The sequence below is a fragment of the Phaethon lepturus genome, unplaced genomic scaffold (assembly GCF_000687285.1).
Source record: "Phaethon lepturus isolate BGI_N335 unplaced genomic scaffold, ASM68728v1 scaffold21941, whole genome shotgun sequence".
NCBI lineage: Eukaryota > Metazoa > Chordata > Aves > Phaethontiformes > Phaethontidae > Phaethon > Phaethon lepturus.
In genome coordinates, this window is record NW_010518753.1 from 20,372 (window position 1) to 33,957 (window position 13,586).

Sequence of the window (13,586 nt, forward strand, 5' to 3'; positions counted from 1 at the left end):
ACTTTGGTTTTATTTGATGATGTAGAACATAGGAACTCTGTGCGTAGAGAAATTGCAGAGATAGTTTGATCCTCCATGGGTGCTGAAGTACCTTGCATTTCTGTTGATCTCTGGGTCCGTAGATGTGGTACACTTCAGACCTTTCTTTTATGCTGTTAAAATATCCGTAATTGTGTCATGAGCTTTTGAATGTGGAGTTCTACAGCTAAACATTTTTAAGCCTGAAATTTGTCTTTGGGACAGGTCACTGTTTTCAGTTACCTTATTTTTTTCCCCTGCTGATACAGGAACTCTCAAGGAATGAGGGTATATCTGCTCAAAGTATTTAAATGACAAAACATTCAGAAAAACGTAACATGCAGTACAGAATGACCCTGCAGTGCTGATGTGACTGTAACCCTTGGTTACAGTGGGCCTGACTTTGTGACTCCATTGTCATTCAGCACAATGTTTGCGTTTGTACAGATGAGACCATAGTCATCTGGTATTTTCAGTCATATGCCCTTTTCAGCTTCATTTCATAAGTCATTGTCGCAGTTTTGCTCAACGTTTGCGAGAAGTTCAATAGCTGCAGGGTTCTTATTTTGAAGACTCGTTCCCACAAAGATTTTAGAGAGTTCAGCCCTTCCAGAGCAGTGCTTTCCTGAGGTTCTTTTCACAGAGCCTTTATTAGTCTATGGACACCCACCCCCAAAGGCTGAAACCTCCTAGTTAAAGAGTTGTCCTCAAGTTTCAGGTTACCCTTTGACACAGACTATGTGACAGAGCACAGAGCTAATCGTCAGCATTATTTCTTTTTCATTTGCAGGAAAAATTTGAAGGCTTGTTCCGTGCCTATGATGACTGCGTGACATTCCAGCTGTTTAAAAGCTTCAGGCGTGTGCGGATAAATTTTAGCAGTCCCAAATCAGCTGCCCGTGCCAGAATAGAGCTGCATGAAACACAGTTCAGGGGGAAGAAGTTAAAGTTGTATTTTGCACAGGTAATGAAATCTGGTATACTTCTATGTTGGTGTGTAGCTTTTATAAGAAATAGCGCGTAGCAACACTGAGTAAAGTAATAAAGGTTTCTCTCATGCCCAATGTCTCTGCTAAAAGATTACTCAGACATCCTTATGCTGCCTGAGCTGTATCTGCCCAGCAGGTCTGCAGTAAATTTAAAGGATCACTTAGGACCCAAGTTGCTTATTCAACACACAGAAGTTACATAGCTTAGAACTGATTTACAACATTGAGTATTTTCTGTGGGTAGCTCTCTAAACTAACCATTAAAAAAGTGGTAATGTAAAGTATCAGTCCATAAAAAAAAGTAGGGCTGAATTACTTATTTGACTGCAACCCTAAACCACAATCAGGCTTCCTCCGGACTCTTTTTTTCTTACTGAATACATGTGTCAATTTTCTAAAAGAAATTCAGTGAGTTCAAGTAAAAGGGAGGAGGTAGGGAGAGAAGAATGCCTCCAGCCTGGGGGCAAAGGTGATTATATCCATCCATTGGAAGTGTCAGATGAGGGTTTCAATTCTGCTTGGCCAAGGATGAGAGATCCCAGATGTCTCACAGCCTGGGTGAGTACTAGGCCCCAGCTAGGATTTAGAAAGGTGAGGGAGGTTGAGAATCCGACCACCATCTGTTCTGAATGTATTTTAGTAAGTTGTTGTGGCCGCTGCTGCTTATGGGATGCTCTCTAGCACTTATAAGCAATCTAAGTGTGGCTTGAGCTGCCAGATTGGTCCTTCAGAGGTCCTAGGTTAAGGGCAGGCTCATTTGAAGATACCAGACAAACCTAAGAGGCAGTTAAGTGTTGAGCCTCCACAGCCTGGTCAGAATAGGAGCTGTTTTCAGCCTAGGCAGAAGCAGAACCTCAGGAAGATGGGAAACATCTTGTAGTTGTGGAAAAAAACCAATATGCTTAATGAGTTAGATGAGTTCAGAAGATCTTAGTTGGATTTAGGTGTTGACAATTTACCTCAAACCCATTTTATATGCCTTAATCTCCTAGATCTGGTTCTGAATTTTTTCTGAAGGGTTTCAAAACCTGCTGTTAAGCAGATCTGTGAATCATTTCACTCTAACTGCACAATCAAGAGGCAAATAGGAAACTTAGGATAACACAACAAAAAGAAAAATGTACATAGTCTCCATATCTAAGCTGATTTCCTGCAAAGCTCTTTAGCTGAAGGTGGGAAGACAGAAGAAAGTCTATAGTGCTCCTGCACTATGCTCTTCAGTACATGCAGTCTTAAAAGAGCTTATTAGTTGTGTCCAGGAAATGAGTATGTGGAAGCAGCACAGTGTCTGGAGCAGTGTATGTTTATATGGACCTGAGCCGGACTGAATAAGCACTTCCAGAACTAGAAGTTCTGGGGAACATGGAGTTGAGAGATGCAAACTGGCTCTTTGTAAAACCCGTTGTGGTATAGCAGGGTGCTCTCTCTGGCTTGCTGTCATGTGAATGTAGTTTATTGCTTCTGGGACCGAGCTGGTTGTAAACTTGCTCAGGTATGGCTGTAGTATAATTCATTTATGTTGAGACTTCTTAAATATGCCAGAAAAAAGCAGGACTTAAACTAGATAATTTAACATGGAAATAAAATGAGAACAATTAGTTGCAAATGACTAAGGAGTGTGATAGATTTCCTTTACCACTTCAGTGAAAGAAATCAAATCTTCAGAAACCTTTCTGAAGTTACTGATAAGGCCTTGGTGCAGGAGTTACTGGTTTCTTGTCTAACGTCTTTTTAGGAGTTCAGGCCAGTAGACCACAATAACATCTTTTTAGCCTCAAAAATCTCTGAACTAGCAGCCGTGGATACCAAAGCTTTGCATTTATCCTCAGAGAACATATACAATAGGCACAAACATTGTAGCTTTGCTCATATAACAGCCACCTACAGTGTATTTGCTGTAGAGGAACCATCTGTAAGGTTGAGATGAAATTCATCTCCAGGCCTTCTCTGCTGAGACCGACGCTGAAACCCCGCCTGGGAGGCACTTGGTATTAGAAGTGTACGATTTGAATAATCATTCCATTTACCCATCCTATACTAAACAATGTATTTGTTATGCTTTAAAGATTCAGACCTCTGAGACAGATGGAGACAAGCTTCATTTGGCACCACCACAGCCTGCAAAACAGTTTCTCATCTCGCCTCCAGCCTCCCCACCTGTAGGGTGGCAACCAATAGATGATGCAACACCTGTCATCAACTACGACCTCCTTTATGCAGTTTCTAAACTAGGACCAGGTAAGCTTGTGATCCTTGTGTGAAAATACGTCAGAAGCAGCAGACAAGAAGTGTAGAGAATAACTGTAGAGGAAGTTGGGGTAAAGCCTGTAAGTTGCATTAAAGCTTTGGATTTAAGTTGATGCATGTTAACTTGTTCTTTGCTTAAGAATGAGTTTTTACTGTATGTATGTACAGAATTCTATCTTATCTGCAGCTTGTGAGTGCTATTTGATTGAATAGCAGATCAAAGCTTGTTTACACAATCTGTTGTGCTTGGATTTGTGTTTGAGATGAGACAACTGATGGTTTATGTGGGGACTGGGCAAATGCTTGTGCATGAACTTGAGGAGCTTTTGCTTTAAATCCCATCTGCTCAGTACTGCTTTTGAAGATGCAGAATAATACCTCATCAAATCACTGCATCTCCTCCAGCGTGGAGAATTTCTCATGTTAACAAGCTGGTCGAGAGAGAACTACCATTCCCCAAACTTGGCAGGATTGCTCCGTTGGGACTGCCCGTTTTCCGTTGAAAACTGTATGCAGAAGGAATGGGATAAGTTGTAGCCTCTATCAAATGGATAATGCAGATAGACTTTCTTCTGTCTTCCCACCTTCAGCTAGTGCCAGGAATTGAAGCTAGCTGGGATTTTCAAAACAATGCTTTCCCTTAGAAAATGCTCATCTGATGAAACCAAAACTTTCCATAGGAGAGGATTACATTTGATTTAATTAAGTCATCATTACAAATAGTTTTCTTTCAAAGCTGTTAAAGCCTTGAGGGTGTTAAAGCATCCTCTTCTAAAATTTTCAAAATGGAAAAGGTTCCAGTTTCCAGTCTAGGCAGTATCATTTAGAAATTAGGTCTAATTTACATTTGTAAACCATAAGAACAAATAGCTTGTTAAATTATTTTTGTATTGAAATAAACCACTTCAGATCCAATCTAATAACAACTGGGGGGGGGTGAGTTTATTTTCTAAATTCCTGTGGGATGAGAGAATTTTTTTCTCCCCAGCTGTACTGAAGATACTGCTTTCTTGTTCTGAGACTAGCTTCCAGTTGCAGACATCTTATCACCGGGGCTTTTGTGTAACTGCACGAGAGTAACCCAGAACTGAAGTGTGTGGGGTGCAGGAAGAGCTGTTTCGTGATTCACAAGGTTTGCAGGATCATCTCGTATCTTTTTCACAAGGGATCTCTCACAGTGGGGGAACATATACCAGGAGAACATCAGAGATTCCCGTGTTTTATTCCCATTCAGCAGAAAGGGCTGTCAGGTGTAACACTTCATACTATTTTGCATATTGTTATTTCTAGAATTGATGCTTTGCTTCTAAACTGCTGAATAAAAGAAAACAAAAAACCTCCTTTTTTTTTTCCCCTTGATGCAGCAGTGTTATAAATGGAAGCATGTAAACGAATTCCCTAGCGAGCTGGGTAATAAATCAATTCCTGTTCTAGAGCAGTGGAATGTGAAATATCACTCATTGTCCCACACTCTGGGACAGCTTTGCATGAAGGTCATATTCACCCGTATTTAAGGAGCCTGCAGGGAGCAATATGAAAAGTCACTGTGTGCTCTCTTTCTATTTTTAGCACTTGTTAGAGAGATCAATTTTAGTTAACTGCAGTGGCGGTTTTAAAATAGTGTTGCAGTTCTCAATTGTGCATTTACTACGTTTAGAATTTCACTGAAAAACAAATCCCACCAAAACTCATTTCTCAGTATCACATTAGGAAAACACCTTTAAGTTAGATTTTTTTTTTTTCATTCAAAAAACACAATTAAAAATGTAACTATGGTGTATCAGCTATCAAAAAATACTCACTGGCACCACAGTTTACAGAACTCTGAATGTTAAGAGCCTGACTTCTATGTCTTTAACTTGTGAGGAATCTTTGCTATATTAAATACACTGAGTTGGTAAGACTAATATCTGAGGACCAGGAAAATTCGTTTGAGCCTGTAAATAGTGAATAGTTTCTTTGTATGTCCCCAGTACAAGATGAGTTTTACTGACCTACTTCACTGGAATTGCAAGATACACCACTTGGACACAGACCCAGACTACTTTCCCATTCCATGATACAGGTCATCTCCTTTCACAGTACGCTGCCATAATCATCATAGCCACAAAATCAGAGTCTAAAACTGTCCCCAGGCACAAACGTTGGGAGATTTGCTCCAGAGTAAAATGAGTTGTCCGGAAGCTAGTTAACAGATTTGCTTTTTCCAAGCTCAGTTTTGGGACAGGCTTGTGGGGTTATTTTTGCAGGCTTGTGGCTGCAGCAATGACTGTCTGGCATCTCAGAGGTCTAACTGGAAAGATTTCTTTTTGCTGTGCACAAAAGGAAGCAGGCTTTTGGTCCTTCGACATTAAATTGAGATTGGTAAGGGCGCATTTACTTCTTAGGGAAGACCATGGCATGTTTACTTAAGTTTCTTGTTCATTGATGTGTATTCTTACTTTCTGCAGATTCAGAAATTGAGCTTTAAATGAGGCATGAACAGAATACTGTAGACTAGTCAGGGCCAGCAACTGTGACCGTGCCTGGTTCTGACCACCAACCTACTTTTTTTTCAATATATTGCAAAGAAAGAAGTGTGATCGTTAATATCTTTGACGAAAAACACTTCCGCTGTCAAGAGAACTTCCAGTAGTTTAAAACACCGATGAAGATACAAAGGCATTGCACTGAACGAGGGTGGTAGTTTGGCTGGTTGCCTGTCAGACCCAGGTTGTGTCTCTGCCTGGCCTGACTTGGACCTAGCTCTTTTCTACAGGAATGCTTGCTACGTACTAAGCTGTTGTCTAGTTTAGGGCCTTATGTCTCTTTCATAAAAATTTATAAGGTCTTAATTTCATCCCTCTAAGGAATACAGGAAATAATTTTATATGTAAAATGTAAGGAGGAGTGGGGGGAATCTCCAGGTCTAGGCTATGTCTATAAAGCAGAGCTGCTCCTCTCAGAGAAAAGGCAGCTATGTTTGCTCTGCCATTTATTAGTGCAGCAGTTTACAAACCATCCCCATCTTCCTGGCACCTAGAGTAAGTCCTTATTTTCTGGAAAGCGGTCCTACCCCCTCCCTTTCTAGGCCCAACCTGCGTATTTCTTCCCTCACTTCCCCCATTGCCTCTTTCAAACCCGCTACCCCAATTTCTTCTCAACAGACTGCTCTGTACTCCCTCACTTGCTAAGTCTGCACTCCTCAGAGTGCCTGTCCCCAGGATCCCAGGTGCCACCCTGGCCTCCCCTTGCCAACCTCAGCCCTGCCTGCTGCCCACCCAGCGGTTGCCCGGACAAAGTGCCTTTCTCCCATGGCTTTGATTCACGGATCACGGCTCCACTGATGAGATCTGCACGATACATTAACACACAATATAGGTCAGCACTTAACTGCTGTATGTGCTCCCCAGTGCGGTTTTGCCCTCTATCCGTTAGCACTCGCCTCCACAATTTCAGGCACTATTTGAAAATCAATGCAGGCTGGACACCATCTCCAGTAGCCCGTGCAGACAAATTTGTACCCGTTTCAGTTCTCTCCCCATTTCCCAGTCCTTTGTCAGCATTCCAGCAGGCTTTGCACCTCCCACATGCCCCCAGGCTGCACTCCAGGCCATGTAAAATACGTTCTTCGCATTATGAAAGCAGCACCCTGAAGCCTTACACGTGATGGCTCCTAGGTCCACAGAGGTGTCTTGAGACACAAAGGAGACCCTGCAGCAGTCTGTGCCACTTGGCTGCTTGGGTCTGCGAATGATCAGTGGTCAGAGAAGGGCTGGGACAGGGTTTCATTTTTGTCTCTGAGCAATTAAGATGTAGTTCCTGCCATGCTCTAGCTGGGCTTCTTGAGGATGCGTAGCTCTTGCCCCTGCTCTGCCCTGGGTTTGGCTCACCCTTGCAGAGGGAAGGGGAAAACGGGAAAGAGCAGGACCCTGCCCAGTAAATGCCGCACGCAGATTTCAAACCATGCCTCGCACGGCAAGTTTTCTATGCCCAGAGAACAAATTCTCATGTTTGTTCTCACTGATTCAAAGGAAATACTAAATATTTCATATGACTCCCAAAAAGGATTAAAAGGGGGTGAAGGGGCAGGCAGATGGGTGATAGATAAAATCTTCCATCTCTGTTCTTCCTCTCTCCTCTGTTCTGCGGCTGCTTCTGCCCTTCCCTCAGGCAGGGTACAGGAGGACTGTGGGTGTAGAAGGCTCTCCCTCTGCCTTGTCCTGCTGGCCAGGAGAGGAGGGTGACCTTCTCCTGCAACATCGGTAATGGACTTCCAGAGAGCAACTCCTCCATTTTGCGTATGGCAGATCCATGCAGTAGAGGTATTATATGGGATGGGTTCTATCTCTTCAGGCATACACATGCACCCGTACAAAGGACCACCCGTTATTTGCACCGTGTTATTTGTAAAGCACTTGGATGAAGGGACTATAAGTGGAAGGTATTTTTATGGTGCTAATGACATGTTTAACATGGAATGGACAGCTCTGAACCCATTTTAACCTTTGATCATGAGTCAAAGTCAGGGATGAGGTAGCTGCACAGTATCATTATAATTTCTTCAATATTAATTAAGTGTATGAAGATAGTCTTTGCTGGACAAAAGAGCCTCATTAGACAAGAGATGCACCAGCAATGAAAGGTCATAGTACTGATTCACAAAGGGATAGAAAATCACATGCCGTTATTTTTATAATTCTGAAATATTATAAGTTGCTTTTGTGCTGTTCTTGTGGTCATCTTTCTTGTGTCACCTGAGGCTGTGGGTTTGCTTGTGGTTAATGCAGTCACAAAAGGTGGTGCCAAGTGACATAAAAGCAGTTAGGCCCATTGTTGAATGGTGAAACTTCAATTTCCTATTTTTTTTCTTATGCGAAGCAATTTAATAGAAGAACATTGCTGCTATTTTCAGGGGTTTGTTAGGAACATTTTCTGATGAATCTATATGGTGGAAATGCCACAGTTTAATTCTTCCCTGCGTTATACCCTGAAGGCAGGGTTTAGATGTTCGAGTGTACTTGATAAATATTGTGATATTTTTCTGAATAAATTTATGTGAGTTTCCATTGTTATCTCAGCTTACATGAATATTTGAAACAACTTATTATTAAGGGATAGAGATAGCCTGCTGGAGGAGAAAGATACCTCTCCCCAAGAATCCTTTGGCTTAGCCTGTGAGAGTTCTCCAGGGAGAAGTGGGAAGAAGTGGGAGTGGTGGGGCAGCGTCAGAGACAGCTGAATGAGGTAACTGGACAAATGCTTCAGTGGTATTAACTACAGAACTTGGTGAATCTTAACTATGCTAACTTGACTTGCTACACCTAGCTTGGGACAACCTGTACCTTGTAAGCATAACTCAACTGCAGTGGTTCAACCATTACTCTGCTAGCTTAACTACTGCAGATTTAGCTCAATTGCTTGTTTGGGGGGTTTTTATGCTGGATTTGTTGTTTAAGAGGAAAGAAGAAAATGTACAAAAAAGCAGAAGGGAAGGGGTAATCTGGCTTTATCGATTGGATTTTTACTTTGTGCTTATTACCTCAGTGTTCCTCAGCAAACAACGGTTACATTTAGGAACAAGATACAAGCTTGTCCCATAGTTACTGTTGTCTTGTTCCTAGCTCAGCCATAGAAAGGTTTTCTGCAGTTTGAGCCACAGTTCTGCAGGCATGAGTAATCGTGAGTACAGAACTGAGTCTGCAGCTCATTTATGCCCAGAAATAACTGTATGCCTCAAAAACCTAATTTATAAGCGCATCACATTTTGATTTGCAAAGTGACATTAATTGCTGTTGCAGTTACTTGTGCCAAAGGCATCTGAATATTTTTCCTTGTGTCTGTACTTATTTCCACTGTTCTTTTTCAGTAGAAAGAGTCCTTCTGGGAAGGATTTGAACAGTAAAAGAATGTGGCATTTGACCTGGGATTATTACCTCTTAAGAGGGCAGTGAATCTGATTTACTTCACGGTGCTGGTAGAGGAGGGAAGGGCCCAGCGTTGTGAGTGCGCAGCGCTGCGGAGCGGCTTGTCGCTGACAGTGACCAGTGTAGCCTTCGGTGCTGGTTGGCAGCATTGACGTCAGCCCATAGCCGAGAAATTAGCTGAAGCCCGCAGGGAAAATAGGCAAAGAAAAACCATATAATTTCTCAATGCAGCACAACCACGCTATTTCTCTTTTTATATTTTAGCCTATCAGCAAGACCTGTAAATGCTTTGCTCAATTTGGATTCAGAGGAAAGGCTGCCAAAAATAGAGCAGTTAAATGTCAACATTAATGGTATCACAGCAGTAAAATATTTCTCACAGCAAGATGCCTGACTTATAGCTATGATTCACTAGTTGCCTCTTATTTTTTAGGCAAAAATGCAGCATGTCCTCTAGTCGCAAGCCGCCCAGTCTTATTTGGACCAAGAATTTGTCAGCACAAATAACATGTGAGCCCAGAACTGCATGTGCCAATGCAGGGCCAAACCTGCAACCTCTTCCTCACATGAATTATTCTGCCACAAAGCTGCTAATAAAGAAAAATCCTAATTAGTAACACGAACAAACTGCAAGTGCTTTGAGGTAGGGACTGCCATTTCACTTTCATGGTACAACACCTAGCACTGCCGGGTTCTACCGGTGACACAGGCATTTAGCCGCTGCTGCAGCACAAATACAGGTCAGCTAGGTACGTTGGGACCGCGCCTTCCTCATTGCAGAATATTTTGCGGGCAATATGCAGTGGTTTTGCAGCACTCTTATGAAGAAAAATCCAGGCTATCAGGGGTGTGTGTGGTCACTGTAAGCCTATTTTAATTTAATGGTGGCTTGTGGGTCTTGGAGATGAGTTTGGACTATTTGTCATCAGTGGGGCAGAGCATTAGCTGGAATGGCTTCTAGTTTTCAGTGCTGTGAACGGGTGCCTGTCACTTCTGAAAGACCAAGTCATCCTGTCAGCAATGTCACCATTGGGACTTTTTTCTCCTCACAGTCTTAAATTAATTCCTTGCAATTTAATAACCAATACCTACTTACATCCTGTGTACAATCCAAAACATATGTAGTGCCAACAGCCTGAATGTAGAACTGAAAGTCCCATGCCTGATCCTCATTTTCTGTTGCTTGTGGACTCTTGCAGGTAACCACCTAAGCCATATTCATCTTCCCCACAGGAGTACTGGGTGGAGACTTAAATAAGGAATGTACATAGTTAGAAAATCTAATGTACTGTTTAAGTGTGTAGCCTGCTAGTAAGCATTTATAGACTGTACTCTGTAATCTCATCTGTAGAGACAGAATTCGTTACAGCCCCAGCTAAAGAGCTTTGAATCTCAAAATCCGTCTGGAGCAGATAGATGTGGGGGTTTTTTTTAATTTCTATAGCAATTGGACCAAGTGTTGATGTCTGTCTGGAGGCAACAAGTTGCAGAATGGAGTGGACTTAAAATGGGACTGGAGCCATGCTAGATTAAAGGAAAACAACAAAAAAGCATAGCCCCAGCCCAACAGGTGGGATGTGACTTCAGACCAAATGTTTGATAGGTTGCATTCCAGTCCTTTTTCTTAACCATGAACTTCTGTGCTCTCCCTCCTCTTCATACTTTATTTTTTTTTTTCACTGCTGCTGGCCACTAATATTGGTGCAAAACGCCATTATAGACACCAGGGTATTTTATTATGTCTTACAAACCAATGATCACTGCCCCTGCAGGGATCTGATACAGTCTAGCCATGCTTGCCCTCACCTGTATTTAGGAGCAGCACGCACTCATCTGCCCTGTCCAGGTGCAGGAGTATTCTGCAGTCCAGGAGTGCCATGGTCTGTGCTGCTACTCAGACAGTCATCCTTTGATCTATTTTTTATTTCTGCTTCCAGGAGAGAAATACGAGCTGCACGCAGGAACAGAGTCCACTCCCAGCGTGGTAGTGCATGTCTGTGACAGCGACATGGAAGAAGACGAGGACCCAAAGAATTCTCCAAAGCCAAAAATCATTCAAACTCGGCGCCCTGGTCTGCCACCTCCTGTATCTAACTGAGCCTCTCCGGCAGCAGCAGCACTTCTCTCCTCCAGCACAGCTCTTCAGCTCTTGGTTTTTTGTTTGCTTTGTTTTGTTGAAAGGCAGCCATTGCCTTTTGAGTACCAGGGACATTAAACTCATTTAAATCCCTTCACAGTAATCAAGCGTATGTAATAAAAGGGCTAGGAAAAAGATCTTTGTCTATGTAACCATATCACACACCAACTACTAGATTTTTCTGGAAAGGACAAAACAAGGCTGAAGAAACAAGGGAGGGTTTCAGTCTGAGGAATTTTTCACAGCTATAATTTGCATGCTGAAACACCACTGCCAGAGAGATCGTTCAGGGTGGGCAATTAGGCCGATATCAGGCTTGATATTCAAACTCCCAGAATCTGTGCTAGTGCCCTTCGTCAAGCAGCCTGCTCCTCTGCCCTCCTCAGCTTCCAGCAGACCTTAGTCTTCCCCCTGACCTTTTTTCCTTAAGTGGGGTATGTGTGTTGTGTTTAATCTACTAGCAGCTTGGTGGCCTTTTCATCCCCCTGGAATTTTCTGTAAGGAACACTATCTTTGCAACATTTTTAGAAATGGCAGAAAAACAGCCTCTTCCCCCGACAACTGTAGGGTACGGTGGTCCTTCATGGTGGCAGGGCGGTGAGACAGAGCTCTCGGGGCTGAGGGGAGCTCAGCAGAGCTCTGGTGTCTTCAGGCTTTCTCTCTAAGGAGCAAGGAGCCAGCAATTGTCATTTTATCTTCCATAAAGGTATGAGCAGTGCTTCTCTCTGCGGAAGAGACACTGACTGCTCATTTAAGATGGGATTCGTTGCTCTCTGTCATAGCTGTAAGTTCTAGTAATGGCTGAATGCTTTCCTAGTGGTGTGTTGAATAGCCCTGAAACTGTTAGTAATTACTTGTACATCCCTAATATTCAGACCTTTTCCCTCCCCATTTCCAGTGCTTTAAAGCCCTTTTCGAGCTGTATGCAGTTTGGGTTTTTGGAGGTGAGGAGAGGTTAGTTGGTGACCTTTTGTTGGGTTTTTTCCTCCTTTTTTTTTTTTTAGGCCAAAGAAAACAGGACCATAATTACACACTTGAAATTAGACTGCATGCAGTTGAACCCTTTTTTTTCACTCTGTCCTGCATGTTTCTTTCACTTGCAGTGTACACTGGGTTACAAAAATTGTTTTGTGTTTTCATCATGGCTGACAGCAGACAGATACTGGGTTCCCTGTCTGGCAGACCTTCCATGATGATTCTTTTTTTTTTAATGCCTACTTGTCATTTTGAGAATATATTTTATAGCCATTTGAGCTCAGATTTTGCATATATTTAAGCATGCGCTTAATTTATGCAGATGAGTAGTTCCAGTGCAATTAATACTGCAGAAAACTGAGCATATGTGTAAGATATGGTGGGATTTTTGAGCTGATTAGCTGCTGCTATACTCCCAAAAGTGACTATAAAATGGCACGGTGAGATTTCACAGTTTAAAATCCTTTACAAGTTAAAATAAGTAAATACATCCTGGAAGCTCATTCTAGGATCTGACAAGTCAGCTTAGGTTCTGTAATCAAGGCTTTTGTCATAAAACCTGATGATCTGGTTTCTGAGGGAGGGTTCCATTCCACCCTTAATTAGCAGTGAGGCTACAAGCTTCAGCAGAGTCAAGCCCCCCTTGCTGGCGTATTGGCTCTGCAGTATTTCCAGAAAGCAACAAAGCATCTTGCTTTGTTGGTAAAGACAGGAGATGCCATTCTCAACATGCGTGGTGAGGATGTTCTGAGAATGAGGACTTGCCATTCTCATGTAGCTCATTCTCTGACCATCACAGCCCCCTAATATTCCTGTTGAGATGTAGTGCTTTACTTAGCATATATCTATAATGTGATACTTGTTACTGCATTACAGACATCGTTGTGCGTGTGTTATGCTAATAGAAGCACATTAAATACAGCAGATACTGAACAAGAAATGGGGCTTTAGTGTCCTCATCATATCTGTGTAAAGTTGTCTTAAAGTAAGTCCTTAGAGGTTTCACTTTGCTTATTTTTTCAGAGATGCATCTAGAATTGGTTTAAATAAATCGTCACTCACTGCCCTAGGACTGTAACTCGATGTTCCTGTTGAAAACACCGTCATAGGTCACCTACAATATTTCAGGAGTAACACCACTGTCTATTTTGAGAACATACAGAACTCTAAGGCCCACGCGTTTTAGACCAGTATAAACAGAGAGAATAAGATTTAAGCGTGTAAGATTTTTTGTTGATATGTGCTGTATGGAAGAAATTACTGACTACATCCTCAACTGATGTAAGCAATGAGAGATCATCTCCAATCGAAGTT

The 13,586-nt window shown here is 42.3% G+C and overlaps 1 protein-coding gene across 1 annotated transcript; it reads left to right on the top strand.

Annotated features, from left to right (window-relative positions):
* Positions 1-808: 808 nt before the first annotated feature.
* RCAN2 (regulator of calcineurin 2) lies at positions 809-11,258 on the top strand (the record flags this gene model as incomplete). Its single annotated transcript, XM_010296835.1, has 3 exons — positions 809-982; positions 3,074-3,245; positions 11,098-11,258. Coding segments are annotated over 3 exons (507 nt in total), but the record flags the coding sequence as incomplete, so codon positions are not given.
* Positions 11,259-13,586: the final 2,328 nt, after the last annotated feature.